Source organism: Xenopus laevis, chromosome 1S, assembly GCF_017654675.1.
Source record: "Xenopus laevis strain J_2021 chromosome 1S, Xenopus_laevis_v10.1, whole genome shotgun sequence".
NCBI lineage: Eukaryota > Metazoa > Chordata > Amphibia > Anura > Pipidae > Xenopus > Xenopus laevis.
In genome coordinates, this window is record NC_054372.1 from 34656417 (window position 1) to 34671648 (window position 15232).

General features: G+C 38.2%; 1 protein-coding gene across 9 annotated transcripts in view; it reads right to left on the minus strand.

Annotated features, from left to right (window-relative positions):
* Positions 1-15232, minus strand: part of LOC108706622 (teneurin-3) — a 507440-nt gene that overhangs the window by 109757 nt on the left and 382451 nt on the right. For all 9 annotated transcript variants that reach the window (XM_041579517.1, XM_041579516.1, XM_041579515.1 and 6 more), the window contains 3 exons: positions 4385-4595; positions 2344-2445; positions 1986-2180 (listed from right to left, as the gene is read on the minus strand). In XM_041579517.1, coding sequence (XP_041435451.1) covers positions 1986-2180; positions 2344-2445; positions 4385-4595 — 508 coding nt within the window. The remainder of the gene's footprint in view (positions 1-1985; positions 2181-2343; positions 2446-4384; positions 4596-15232) is intronic.

Consider the following 15232-nt stretch of genomic DNA (forward strand, 5'->3'; position numbering starts at 1 on the left):
CCTTTCATTTGAACTTCCTTATATTAATATGAATATAACCCAAGTTTTCTTTCTATTAATTCTAAGAATGGGTTATCGGTAGTATAAGTATAATGTACGTACAGCTCCCCTTTGATTTCCAGAACTAATACTTTGCACCAGTTGACTTTTCAGAACACTGCTTGCCTGTTTAATCAATGGCATGTAAGAAAACGGGCATCCTCACAACTGATTGACCGAGACACACTCAGTGGACTCTGTTTTCTAATGTATCAGCTGAATACTCAATATCTTCTTTAACTCCCATTAATGTGCGCTGGATGATGAGACTTAATTCAGCAATCTGACTCAATAAACCTGTACACTTTTAGGTCAATGGTCTGAAAATGTAATTCCAAGGACTTAATTGCATTGCTTTGCACACGCAGATCAATAAAAACTATTTTATTGAAGGAAGAAAATGGTGGTTTCCTTACTAGACAGCAGACCAAAATGGACCGTAACACTATCACATACTGTATTTCCTAATTACATTTTCTTAATGACAAGGCTATTAAGTTTCCTTGTGACTAACTCCCCCTTCTCTAAAGAAAGTCTGAACGGCTCTGTGAGATGGGAATAATCACACTGTGGTTATTCAGCTGTTGCCAAACTACAGCTCCCATCATTCTCAGTGTTCCATTGATTGGTTGGAAGAAAACTAGGAGCAGTAATAACTAAAGTGGTCTAGCTTGGGAATAACCTTTGTATTTATGTGAACTGCTTAATCTTTAAAAGGAACATATATCTCAAATACATAGAATAAAAAAATAACTGCTTATATTTACAGTGAAACCTCAATTTTACATCCCCTGATTTTAAGTTTTCCCTCATTTACATTGTTGTTTTGTGGAACCACCTATATATTATGCATAATACATTTCCCTGATTTTACATTTTCCTGTATTTTACAACATTGTTTCTGGCCCCTGAAACGTAAAACGGGGGTTATACTGTAATTATAGCATAAACCTTTTTTTTCTTGCCATTTTTGTCTCCTACACACCCTTGATTTTCTGAATATTTTTTATAGCAGTTATTGCCCAACTAGAACTTTATATACACGGCTCATCTTCTGACCTCCTTCTACCAGACTTGCGTTCCTGTTTAATTTCCTATTGCACGTAACCCCTTTGTATCTGATTTTGTCTGAAGACTGTAGGCCAGTGTCAGCCTTGCCATTTGATCCTAACTTAGGGCTTTGGCACACGGGCAGATTCGGGGAGATTTAGTCGCCTGGTGACTAGTGCCTTTCCCCTGCCTTCCGCCTGCTAAATGAAAAATTGCCTGCTGCAATGCACTCGCGGCGCTTTGATTTCCGAAGTCGCCCAAAGTTTCCTCATGAAAGTTTCCTCATTTTAGCAAGCAGAAGGCAGTTCGGGAGATTATCGCCCTAAAGAAGAGGCTATTAGTCGCCAGGCGACTAAATCTCCCCGAATCTGCCTGTTTGCTAAAGCCCGAAGGCTGTAGTTCGGCTTCTTTGTCATGGGCTATTGTAATCTGCTGCTCCCTTTATCAATGCTATAATGCTCATCATAGCAGCAGCCTATAGTTTATTCCTTTTGACATACAGTTATTTTCTCCAAACCACTTTTTCCACTGAGGCAACACATTTCTAATGTGTTGTCTTTTGCTGAAGAATATGTCAATAAAAATCTAATCTCAATGCAAGACGACTGTCTTTGTCTGTCTATCTATATTCTGCTAGATGCCTGCAGAGGGAACAACTCATAGACATGGCTATTTCTATATCCTGTTTATATGCTTGCAGATAGGGACCTGCACTGATATGTTTTACATATTGATAATTTGATCAAATTGAACTAAAGCTGCATATAAAATATATAATATATATCTAAAATGATTGTACTTCTGATTCTGATTTGTGTGGCCTTTTTCAAACCTGGGAACGGAAGGGGTGCCATACATAAAATAAAAAGAAAAATAAAGGAATGTACATACGATACCTTCTTCACAGTTTTCCCCCTTATATCCTGAATTACAAGAACAGGATCCCATAATGCAAATTCCATGGCCACCACACAATGGATCCATGCATTGAGTACTGGGGATATCACATTCCGTGCCCTTCCAGCCACTGTAACAGAGGCAGCGTCCTTTGGAGTATTGTCCATTTCCACTGCACAATACAGGGCAGGCTGCTGTGTAATTAAGGATGACAATATAAGAATTAGACACTCTATTCTTTTGCACTTGGCCCACTGACACACATTAAAAAGAAAAAAAGCAAATAAATATCCGTATCCGTTTTGTGCGCCGGCATCATGGTCATATTTGCCTTACAAAAGAAACCAATTTGTTTACCTCTGAAACAATCAGGGCCTAAAAATCCGGGGAAACAATGGCATGTTCCTGAAACACATTCTCCGTTTCCATGGCAATTTCTGGCGCATTCCACAACGGACTCTGGAAATAAAAGAAATGAGTGAGACGGTCTTTAAAAAGGGGGCCTGACAAGTTTTCCATTTTTTACCCTTTCTATTTCCTTGTAACCGCCAGGCATTTTGCTCACAAAAGGCAGTGCCGGATTTGCTTAGGAATTCCAAGAAAGCAAATATTGACTTCTTTCCGATAATTGCTGCCGGTGTGCGAAAGGATTAGGAAGTCCAATTTGTTATGACAAGAATGTCCAGAACGCAACATATTTTTAATGCAGGCTGACTAATGTGAAGTGACATTCTTGCTGACTGCGATTACAGATAGTTATACATTAATTATTTGGGACTGAACATACATGTCAGTCATCTGGTGCAGTACACGTGGAGCCTGGACCCCAAAGAATTGGACCAAAGAATTGGGACACCATAAACTCAAGGTTTGTTCTAAACGTACATGGTAGATTTTCAAGAAATTTTAAGGTGCATGTGATAATAATAATGTTATGAATAATTTGCATTTGTCACATTTCTTCAGAAATGTTTTGAAGACTTCAGTATAGTTCTATCAATGACAAGGCTGAATGCATGAGTGGGCGTGCCATATGCCTTTTTCACAGGACTTGGAACCTTCAAGTGACATGGCTTTTGAGATAGGCCACAAGATTAAATGTACTATAAATGATATTGTTCTAACACTCAAAAGCCAAGGAAACACCTACCTCCCAACATTTTGGGGGGAAAAAAAACAAAAAAGATTTGCTGCACGGATCACGGCAATTTTTTGACCACACCCATTTTTGGACAAACACCCTAATTACCATGTTTCTTTTACAAAATTTGGTTATGAGAGTTTGAACTCATTTCTGTGGTTTTTATGTGTTCTTACAGTTTTGATAATGGAGGTGAATTGCCCTTTAAGCTGCAAGTCACAGTTTCCCCAAAAGACCTGCTTCTCTTAGATTGTTACAATTGTTTCTTTGCTTGTCTTAAATTGTTACAAAAGTATCTAAGTGCACCGGTCATGTATTCTGGGCTCCTAGCCAAAAGCCAATTAAGTTTTAGAAACATTATATCTTTTTCTGGCTGTTCCATGCAGAAGATCAAAGAGAAAGCCGGGACATTTCAGTAACAATCTGGAACTGGGGGGGTTGAGATGTCGAAATTGGGACAGTCCTGCGAAAACAGGACAGTTGGGAGGTATGATATATAGTTATGAACAGTTACATATTTACATAGTTAAATTGGGTTGAAAAAGGACAAAGTCCATCAAGTTCAACCCCTCCAAATGAAAACCCAGCATCCATACACACACCCCTCCCTACTTTCACATAAATTCTATATACCCATACCTATACTAACTATAGAGTTTAGTATCACAATAGCCTTTGATATTATGTCTGTCCAAAAAATCACCCAAGCCATTCTAACACACACACGCTAATTGAATCAGCCATCACATCACCCAGCAGTGCACAGGTATGGGGCCTGTTATTTAGAATATTCAGGACCAAGGGTTTTCTGGATAAGGGATCTTTCTGTACATTGGATGGCCATACCTTAAGTCTACTAAAAAATCATTTAAACAATAATTAAATTTATTAGGATTATTTTAAGATTTCAATTTTCTCTTAATTTTATCTGGGATAAGGTAGAAGGTACTGTTTTATTATTAGAAAGAAAAAGGAAATAATTTGTTAAAAATGTAATTATTTGATTAAAATGAAATCTATAGGAGATGGGCTTCTCGGAATTCCCAGATGGGTTTTCAGATAATGGATCCCTTACCTCTAACTCTATTACTTCTCATATCAACGGGTTTCAATTATTCTGCATACAATGTAACAATGAGACATCATTTACATGTCATTAAAGCCAGTCACACCTGTATTACAGCTCATGCTTCTTATTTTGAGTTTCAACCAATGTATTACACAGAAAGTCAATATATATCGGAAAGCAGAACTTACCTATTACAATCGTGTTGAATGACACTGGTTCGGGGTTTTTACCATCATTATAAAAAGCAATGTGCCAGATTCCAGAGTTGAGATACTGTATAAATCCAGCCTCATGAACACTTATAGACCTCGGGAGCCGCGTGGCCTTATCTGATTCGGGCAAGTTGCGTTTCTCCCTGGAAATTAACCGACTCCCTTCCAGAAGTTCTACAAAATCATACTGAAAGAAAACCAACAGATCTGGTTCATACTTTTTAGGTTTATACCAAAGAAAACAGTAGCAGTAAAATACAGTTTATTTTAATTAAGAGCCCATTATAATACCTCCAAAGTAGAATATATCTGAGCATAGTTCAGTACAATGAAGTGCCCATTAGGGCAGCAACATAATGGGGAATTAAGGAAGGCATTATATTGCAAAATAGCTTTTGCAACAGGCTGTGGCTTGCACTGCTCACTTTCTTGGTAATAAATTATTCAGAAAGCACTGGCCTGGAGAAATGTGCCCCTGGCCTGAAAAAAAAATCATATGCATCATCATAAATGAGGGATTGTCATCATTTTTCGAAGGTCAATTTGAAGCCGCATCGGACATTTTGAAGTTTGTAGATGTAGATCAGAAACCGCCTTGGAGTCGGCGCTGAAGTTCAAGGTCATCATTTGTTTTTTTTTGACGGTTAATGGACAATTCTACAAATAATCTAATACTTGCTTAATAGAGTAAATAATATTTTCCAATAACCTTCTCTTAAATATTCATAAGCTGCTTTGATTTTGCATTTGTTTTCCATGAATAGACAGTGTGATGACATCAATTACCATGTGCCAAGAACTTTCCTGTATTTCATATTAGCATTTTATAGACATGACCTGGAACAATCAAAATGAAAATGCAATCGCTATAGACGGCAATGGCAAAGCCCCCATTGTTGTCTATGTAGTCTATGAAGGATAGCTCTGCCAAGGCGAGAAATGTGTCAGCTCCTGTTCATAGATATAAATGTAATAATGAATAGCAGGAATGCTATTCAATACTTCAAGAAAGTCAACCGTGCTCGAGAAAACAGTACAGTATTGAATGTATTGCAACACAAATGACATATGATTTAGCACAGCTTAAATATTTCATCTTTTAATAATATATTTATGTCAAACTAATATAATGTACTTCCATATATACTATTCACTCTCTAAGTATGTTTTTCTAGTCCATGGCCTCTCTTGAGTTTGGTCCTTTATAAAAAAAAAAAAAAAATGGTGTACGTAGACACAGTTTCTCCAAGGATTTTACATTCAAACTGAATTTATTGTAAAGCATCACGCAAAGCCTTTTTGTTATTCAGTTGGAGCTTAATTCTATGTATCTCCCCTGCTGGATTTATTTGGCTTGTGAACGTTAACTATCATTTGTAATTTTCTGCACTTGGTGTAGCTACGTACAATGAAAATAATTCATCTATAAATACAACCCCCTCCCCCCTAAAAAGTAGCAGTCACAATCGGTTAAATAGATGTAACTTTAAAGCCTGGAGGGTTTTTTTTTTATTAGTGTGTGGAGGGGGGTGTAATGGAAAAAAAGGGGGGAGAATTGTGAGAACTCCAAGGGGTAAATTCATTAAAGGAGGACTAAACCCTAAAAATGAATATGGCTAAAAATGCCATATATTATATACTGAACTTATTGCACCAGTCTTACGTTTCAGCTTGTCAATAGCAGCAATGATCCAGGACTTCAAACTTGTCACAGGGGGTCACCATCTTGGAAAATGTCTGTGACACTCACATGCTCAGTGGGCTCTGAGCAGCTGTTGAGAAGCTAAGCTTAGGGGTCGTCACTAATTATCAAGCAGAAAATGAGGTTTGTCTGTAATATAAGCTGTTGTTACAGGACTGAATATTAAATTCTGATGCTAGTTGCCCTGATTTCTGTGCTGCCATGTAGTAATTATCTGTATTAATTACTAATAAGCCTTATATTGTGACATTTCTATTCTATGTGTTCTGTATATTGTGAGTGGGTCCCTAAGCTCATTAAGTGACAGCAGCACAGAGCATGTGCAGTGAATCAGCAGAAAAGAAGACGGGGAGCTACTGGGGCATCTTCAGAGATACACAGATCTTTATTGCTAAAGGGCTGTGGTTGCCTTGGGCTGGTACAGAAAACCAAAACATAATGTACAACATTTCTAGCTACTTCTTTAGTTAGGCTTTAGTTCTCCTTTAACCTGCCTTACTCCAGCAGACCTTTCCTTGCTCTCAGGAAGGTTCTGCGGCTGTGTCAAATGATAGAAACAACACGAGGGCCCTGCAAACTACCAGCATTAGTCATTTCCATTAAAGCCGCACACAATTAATCCCCGGAAGCCTTAAATTCACTTTTAATTTTTTTTTAAAGTTTACAGGGAGAAAAGGAATTGACTTTTAGTACTCCCCCAAGACAGCTTTTCAAAAGTCTCATGAATGCGTAATAATGATACAAAAAAGAAAAAAAAAGACAAGGGATGAAGCTTTTGACGGATACAAAGTAGAAAAAAATATCACAAGGCACATCTAAAACAGAAACCCTTTGGAGTTACATCTGAGACTGGCACAACGGCCTCTGTGTATAGCACATGGGATGGGCCACATTTAAAGAGTCATTGGGTCGGGTGCCTTCAGATCTGTTCAGAAGACCTTTCCATTTGACATCTGAAGCATCTGACCTGCACGGTTTCATCATTCGGCTGAATCATTCTGGGCTGATCCATAGTGTGTGTGAACACACATTGGATAGACACATGACATTTAATTCCTTATCTAATTATCCATATCTAATTCCTCCTCTATATATCTTATTTTTCCAATGTTTGCAGTGGCTCTCTGATTTTTGTCAATGATATGTATACAGAGAGAGCTTATATGTATATATATATATATATATATATATATATATATATATATATATATATATTATATATATATATATATGTATATATATATATATATATATATATATATATATATATATTTTTTTTTTTTTTTTTTTTTTTTATCTGCCTTTATATGCTTAACCCCTTTACAAATGCACAAGGGTTAAAACAGCCCCAATAATCATGTGATTGTATCACCTGCTTAGGTTAACAGCTGTAAGATGTTTGAGGTCTTCATAACAGAGCGATGAAGCAAATACATATTACAGTGATGTTCTTGATGGAAAGAGAAAGTGATTTTTTTCCCTGATATATATATACACTACTTGTCAGGTAATGTGCAAGCTTCATAGGACAAAGTCACTAAGCATTAACTTTAAGGATCACCCTCTCTTGCAATAATGTTCTATTCAGTTTCCATGCTTGGTGATTTCCAAAGCTGAGCGCTTCGATGGCAAGGATGTGTGAAGTGAACTATACGGGAACCTTCAATTTTCCACCAGATATTGGAAAGTGAATGGTCATGTTACTGAATGCTTAGGGAAATAGAAAAGGACACAATGAGATCCTCGCTGTAGGCTTGAGGGTTTCACTCTACCATGTTGATACATTAGGATATATCCACAGACACTGGAAGGCTGGCAAAAACAGGTCAAGGGGATTAATTGGATCAAGACTACAGAAGCGGCTCTTTAGTGTTGGGATGTTTTCCTTCATTCAGTGATCTGGACCGGCAAATTGGTCACATGTTTGTACTTTTTGCTGTTCTTTCAGTTTCACATGTAGCTTGATTACACACTTATATTTTATTGAAATGTACCTTTTTGAGACTTGATGATACAGAGAGAAAGAATAATGCTGCAATATGAAATACAAGGCTCCTTTGCTCTTTAAAAATGGCTTTGCCTGCTCCCTCGATGTGTGATCATTATACTTTAATCCTGTATTACCTGATACTACCAGCATACAGCTTCAGATAAGCTACATACAGTAAAGCAACCCTTGCTTCTCCAAAACAGTATTACTGTTTATAGTAATCCATTACACTTTTGGTTTGCACCTTAGGTTATAGAATAAAAAAAATTCAATCAATTTGATTAATGCCTACCATAATGAGCATGAATGTCCTTCATGCATAATCTTTATTTACTCTTGACCAGGAAAAGTATTTTCCATAGCAAACCAATCAGACTACTCGGTACATTTTAAATAAGAGCATATATTTACATTCACAATCCCTGCCCACTATGATGTATAATGCTGTTAGTTGGAAACAATGGATAGCAAGTCCTTTAAATGGATTGTTCACCTTTGAGAAAACTTTTAGGATGATGTAGAGAGTTATATTCTGAAACAATTTGCAATGGGTTTTTAATTTTTATTATTTGTGTTTTTTGAGTTATTTAGCTTTTTATTCAGCAGCTCTCCAGTAGGCAATTTCAGCAATCTTGGTCTAAATTATCCTGAATAAGAGACTGGAATATGAATAGGAGAGGCCTGAAGTTGAGTAATAAAAATAACAATACATTTGTAACCTTACAGAGCATTTGTTTTTAGGTGGGGTCAGTGACCCTCATTTGAAAGCTGGAAAGAGTAATTAATACTAATTAAAAAGACTATAACAAATAAAAAGTGAAGATCATTTGAAAAGTTGCTAAGAGTTGACCATTCTATAACATACAATTAAAGGTGAACTGGCCCTTTAATCCAACAGGAATTCACTGTTTTCCAGAAAGGTAAATAGCTTTTTTTTACTACGTAAAAATTTGCACCAAGGTGCACTGCTGCTGCTGCCAACAGATACCAGTGTAGGCTGGGCTGATATCACATCTGTAACCTGCTGCTGAGAATAAATTAGACCAAGTCCTGATCGTCAACCACCTTGTCCGCCATAGAATATTCCGGATTCCAGATGTTGCCCAGGACTGCTGCCAATGCCTAATGAAAACCATGGATTTTGGGGAACCCTCCCCTATACTGATGGTGTTAGCCTAGATGGAAGCAAAGATAAGAGCTGACTACACATATGTAGAACTGTCTGGGATTCCAGGCATCCATAATTCACCATGTTTTATGCAAAGTTTATCTAATATAAAATGACAATCAATGTGTGCCAAGAGCGCTGGATGCAACCCGATTGGCCAGCTCTCTACCCCCCACTCATGCAAATGCACGATTGGCCGCACCTGCTACTGACCTGCCTGTTGCGCATGCGCAAATAAGTGAGCGCACACACGTAGAACCCATTGGTACAGACAAAAAAAGGTGTGTTTATACTGACAAATTATGTGACACTTAGGGACACATTTACTAAGGGTCAAATTTCGAAGTTAAAAAACTTCGAAATTCAACCATCAAATTTGATACTTCGATAGTTGAAGTATTTTTTCTATTGAAAACGGACGTTTTCGAGCAAAGTAAAAATAGTTTGATCGAACAATTTAATCCTTCGAATCGAACGTTTCGAAGGATCGTACAAAAAAACCTTCGACTTCTAAAAACTTAGCCTAAGACTCAGAGAGGTGCTAGGAGGTCCCCCAATTCGGCAGGTTTAAGGTGGCGAAGTGTCGCAGTTGAAATTTTTTTAAAGAGACAATACTTCGATTTTCGAATGGTCGAATTTGTGACGTTTTTTCAATTCAAATCGAATTTTGGCCTATTCAATGGTCGAAGTACCCAAAAATTACTTCGAAATTCTAAGTTTTTGACCTTAGTAAATGGGCCCATTAGATTGCACACAAGTGGACTTCATTTTACTAACTATGTGACTTTTGAAGGTAATTGGTTGCACCACAATTGTTTAGGGGCTTCATGGCAAAGGGGGTGAATACATATGCACATGCCAATTTTCAGTTTTTTATATTTTTTTTAATTCTTTTTTTCTGTATATTTTTCTCATTTCACTTCACCAACTTAAGACTATTTCGTGCAAATCCATCACATAAAATAAAATGAAGAAACATTTGAATTACAGGTTGGAATGTAACAAAACAGGTAAAAAGCTCGGGAGGTGAAAACTTTTGCAAGGCAGTGTACATACGTGGTGCCCATTGTTGCTGTGCCCTAGGCATGTACATCTTCTGCCTACTCCTACTCTCTCCTGCCCTGTGACTGAAATATAAGCAGAAATGCTATATATCCTGTATCAACAGATGACTGTGTTCTGCTCTGCTCTTAGAGGCTATATAGCACACAAAGGAGGAAGCATAGGCAACACATAATTCACAAAGGACCTTTCCTTTGTGTTCTTCATATCACAATCAGCCCAGTCATGTACTCACATCAAAATACAATATATTGCTTAAAGTATAATTGTTCCACTCTGAAAAGAGGGGAAGAAACAGAAAACATGTCCATTTTTTCAGCGGTTTTCAGCAAATCTATGGTCTTTTATTGAACAGACAAGGGGGGGATCTTGATTTACTTGTCTCCCAATGAACTAACAGTTTTTTTTTTACTTGTAATGAACCAAATTCATTACTTTCCACGAGCAAAAGGGATGTGCATTCTCCTTCATTTAATTTTGCTTTAAGCCATCAAAGTCCTTTGTTATTCTAAAAGTCTCTTTAAATAAGCATATTGATCTTTGTGTTGCAATGAAACTGACATTTCAGAAAGTGTCACAAAAGTCTTTCCATTCTAGCATTGATTGCTTTGCCTTGGACAACCGCTGTCAATTATTTCTGTCTGATGTATTTGAGACTCCTCACAACAAGCCTGCTACACACCACTCTACTGGATTTTATCCATAAACAGGAATTCTTTCATTTCATGCAAAGTAAAGGGCTTTGCTCACATAAACCCAATCTTGAAAGAGGCCCACCAGTTGGCTGCACTGCTCCCATAGCTAAAATTCATTCAAAATTGATTCATGATCAAGGCAGGGAAAACCTGCATCTGGACCTCCAGGGGTTACTGATCTAAAACTCAGTCAAAACTAAAATTCAGTGTTGGTTAAAGGTTCTCCTATAGCCTTAGGGGGAAACGTAATAAAATTTGCAAAGAGAATAAATGTGTAGAAATTTGCATGTCACAATGTAATATTCTTCATTAGACTTTTTATTGCATTGTAAATCTTAATTGCGCATTGCAAACCTTTTTCACCTGCTTGAATGTGGTGTAAAATTTTGGAGCAAACGTGAACTTTTTCATTAAGTTTTATTACACTGCACAAACTATAAAATTCGCAATCGCTATCCAACTGTCGGGTGAGCGGCAAAGTGTTCACAAGAGCAAAATTGTTTACTTTGAGAACATTTATTCTCATTGCCAACTATTCTTGCATTAGCGACCAATATTACATTCCCTCATTAATGTCTTATTGCACCTACTAATTGAGAAGAGTAATTCTACAGTGCCCAATATGGTGTTAGTACTCCAAGTTCTTGTTCTGATCAGCGACAACCATCTGGCTAATAATTTTTGCTGGTCACCAGCCAGCAATGGTCAGAGGCAATTTGTGATCAGTAGTTCTGAAGGTGACAGTAGTGCTTAATGCCAAACAAATGCCGCTTGCTGTGCTGCTTGTTTCAGTTGCGGCTGCAGATTTATATCCCAGGGGCCAAAACTAGAGTTAGGGAGAAAAAGCAGAAGTGCATTGGGTGCAATGGGGGTGCAACTGGTGGGAGAAAGATTTAGAGGTGTTTGATGGATAGTGGTGAGAACTGGCAAGATAGGACAGTGCCAAAACCTGTGAGCAGCGCTAGTGGTTTGAGGGCAGTAGGCAGATGGTTGAGCTCAGGAGTTTGCAGAGCAGACTGATGGGGGGGTCTTGGGGGCCTGGATGTGTGGGGTTTGAGGTAGGGCGCCAATACAACTTGGCTGTATACCCCTGATATCAATTTTAACTGAATTTATTGACTTAAGGTGGCCATACATGGCCAACAAAAGCTGCACACAGATCGGCAGCTTATTGACCAGTGTATAGGGCCCTCTGAAGGGCTTCCCCATTCGATATCTGGCTGAAAGTCGACCAGATGTCTATCGGACAGGACCAAAAATCCCGTCAGACCATGGGCCGCATCTGTTTGTTGATGCGGTTCTGCAATCCGACTGCCCATTTACCCTTCGTTATGATCGTTAAGCCATAGGGCCCACGATCGGATCAGCCCGATATCGCCTACCTCAAGGAGGATCTCTCTGTGTATGGCCACCATAAGTCAAGATAGGAAGGATATGTCACATTAGCAGACTAAGACCTGTGGGCAGGCCACAAAGGCCCAGCCCCTAGGCCACAAAAAGCTGGGGACAGCATTCTGCTTGCTGGCCACATCTGAACTGGGGACTGGGCACAGGCCTGGATTTGTGGCAAGAACACCAAGACCAGGCCTAGACAGGCCCAAATTAAGTGGTGACTTGTCGCTCAGCTGTGCCTGAAGTTTGTTGACATGCGTGTCACTGGGGTCTAGTAGTTGAGCACGCAATCCTAGAGGGGTGGTGGTTGTGGAGGATTACAGCCTCTGGATGCCCGTAAAACAAATCCAGTGGGAGATTTCGACAGTTGTTTGAATCTCCCACTCGCCCACAGTCCCTGGTGTCGGCAATTGTGGGAACTGCCTGCAAATGTTGGTTGAGGGAGGAAAGCAGTGGGGTTGTGCAGAGGGTAGTTTCAAACAGGTCGAAGTTTGCAAACAGGGCAGGGTGTGTGTAAAAGTGAGCAGGGGCCTAGAGATACATTATTTTTAAATATGGCCTTGCAAATGAATTATATAGAACCACACCTTGTAATAACTGGATTCAGTTAGTAAGTCTCAGCTACAGTATCTGTTCCACAACAGCTGGTAACCCTCAGGCTGACTACCCTTGGAAATCCTTATTTACAGGCTAAATAATGCTTACACATCAGGATGCTGTCAGCAGTGCAGAGAAGGTGTTAAAAAGAAAATGAAAATGTCCCCTATAAATCAGCAACGCAGTAAATGCCGGCAAATAGCTCCGCTAGCATTAAAGGTTTCACATCACTGTCACTTTTAAATTGTAGCTGTGGAATTTCTACTTGCACATTTGTCTCGTGGCATTCATAAATTTTCTCTTCCACCACCTTGTATTATTATGCTTTTGCATTTGACACATTTCATTTGTAAAATCTTTAACATGGAGGAACTTTTTTATTAAAAAAATTACAGCTAAAAAGGCAACTGAAAATGGGCAAAATTAATTTCTAAAGCGACTCAAAATGTTAAAAAAGGGGAGGGGGATGGTTTTGATGACAACAGTAAAGATTGTGTAGCATTGGAGAAATGCTTGTCATATGCCATTAGGAGTTAAGGTGGCTCTTACTCACACTGAGACAAAATTATTGATCAGCTTGGATGGACAAATCGCACAATATTGGCCCATTTATAATTCTCCCAAAAACTGCTGATTCGACTTGGTTATGATTAGATTTGGATTACCTTACCTAAATATTTCTTGGACTAATAATGTAAAACCTTCTTAGAATAGAGTATAAGGACTTTTGGACAGGACCCTCTTCACCTCTTGTATTAGTTATTGGTCGCTATGTATGTAATTCTGTATGTTCACTGTGCAAACCCATTTATTGTACAGAGGTGCAGAATATGTTGGCGCTTTATAAACACGCGTTACAGTAACACAAAAACATTTTTCAAGGCAATTAAAATGTAATATAATATTGCTATGTAAAGGTAAATGTTAAGTGTTTGCTTCAGAAAGACTATATTTTATATACTCAAGCCTCTGTGTAGCCATGGGGGCTGCCATTCAAGCTGAAAATGTTGAAAAGGCACAGGCTGCTTAGCAGATAACAGATAAACTCTGTAATAGAATACAATGGGATTATACAGAGTGCATCTGTTATCTGCTATGTATCCTGTGCTTGAATGGCTGCCCCCATTGCTACACAGCAGCTTGTTTATATAAACTATAGTCGTGCTTCTAAAGCAAACACACCCGTTGTACCAGTGTAGGGAAACAATAAATTGTATTCTCATTATATTAAAGGGGACCCGTCACCCAAAAAAATTATTCAAAATCCTATTTTATCAGATTAGTCAAGGAAAACGAACTTTAACTACACTATATAAATTATTTGAATCTTGTTTCCTTCAGTCTGGGATTTCAAAATTATAGCAAGCAGGCAGCAGACATTTTGTGGGCACTGTCATTAAGAAAAGCCTTGTATCATCTCAGAATCTTGTTTGTGCACCAGAATGGGGGACCTGATGTCCATCCCCATGCCCTGGCTACACAATTATATGGTAAAGAAAACTGGGGGAATGTGGGGAGAGCAGTGACATCTAAGAAGTCCTGAGTTGAAAGTGAAAGTAATTGTCTGCCCCGCCTCTATGCCACGGGCATAGAGGAGGGGCAGACAATATTTGATTGACAGCTGAGATTTTTAAATGAGTTTACAACAGCTATGAATGCTTTAATAAGAAATAGAAATTGGATTTCATGTTTAATTTGAAAAGGACTTTAATTATACAGATTTTTGTGTCTGGGTGACAGGTCCACTTTAAAATACTTTTTTTTATGGTGGTACTGTTCATTTAATAATAATAATAATAATAATAATAATCTTATTTAACAAGAGTTCAGTACTCTGCTATTCTGAAGAACTGAGGTCTATCAGTGGCAAAGACAATAGGGCAATATTCAAAGTGCAATGTTGGGCACAATTTGCCATTTTTTTTACCCATAATGCAGTATAACTGTGGCGTTGAGAGGGAGTTACATATGATGCAATTAGGATGTGTATTAATGAAAATTTTTGGAGTAGGGGAAGTGTAATTTCCAGCAGTCTGTATCAAAATTACATCTCCCTTAGATTCTTTTGATGCAAGACTCCAGGGTTTCGCATGCATTAACAGGCACACTTGTCACTTGGGGGTGAAATTGAATTTGCAAATATACACCAGGGTGAATTTAGGCACACAAATAGTGATGGGCGAATGTATTTGCCAAGCGCAAATTCGCTGTGAATTTG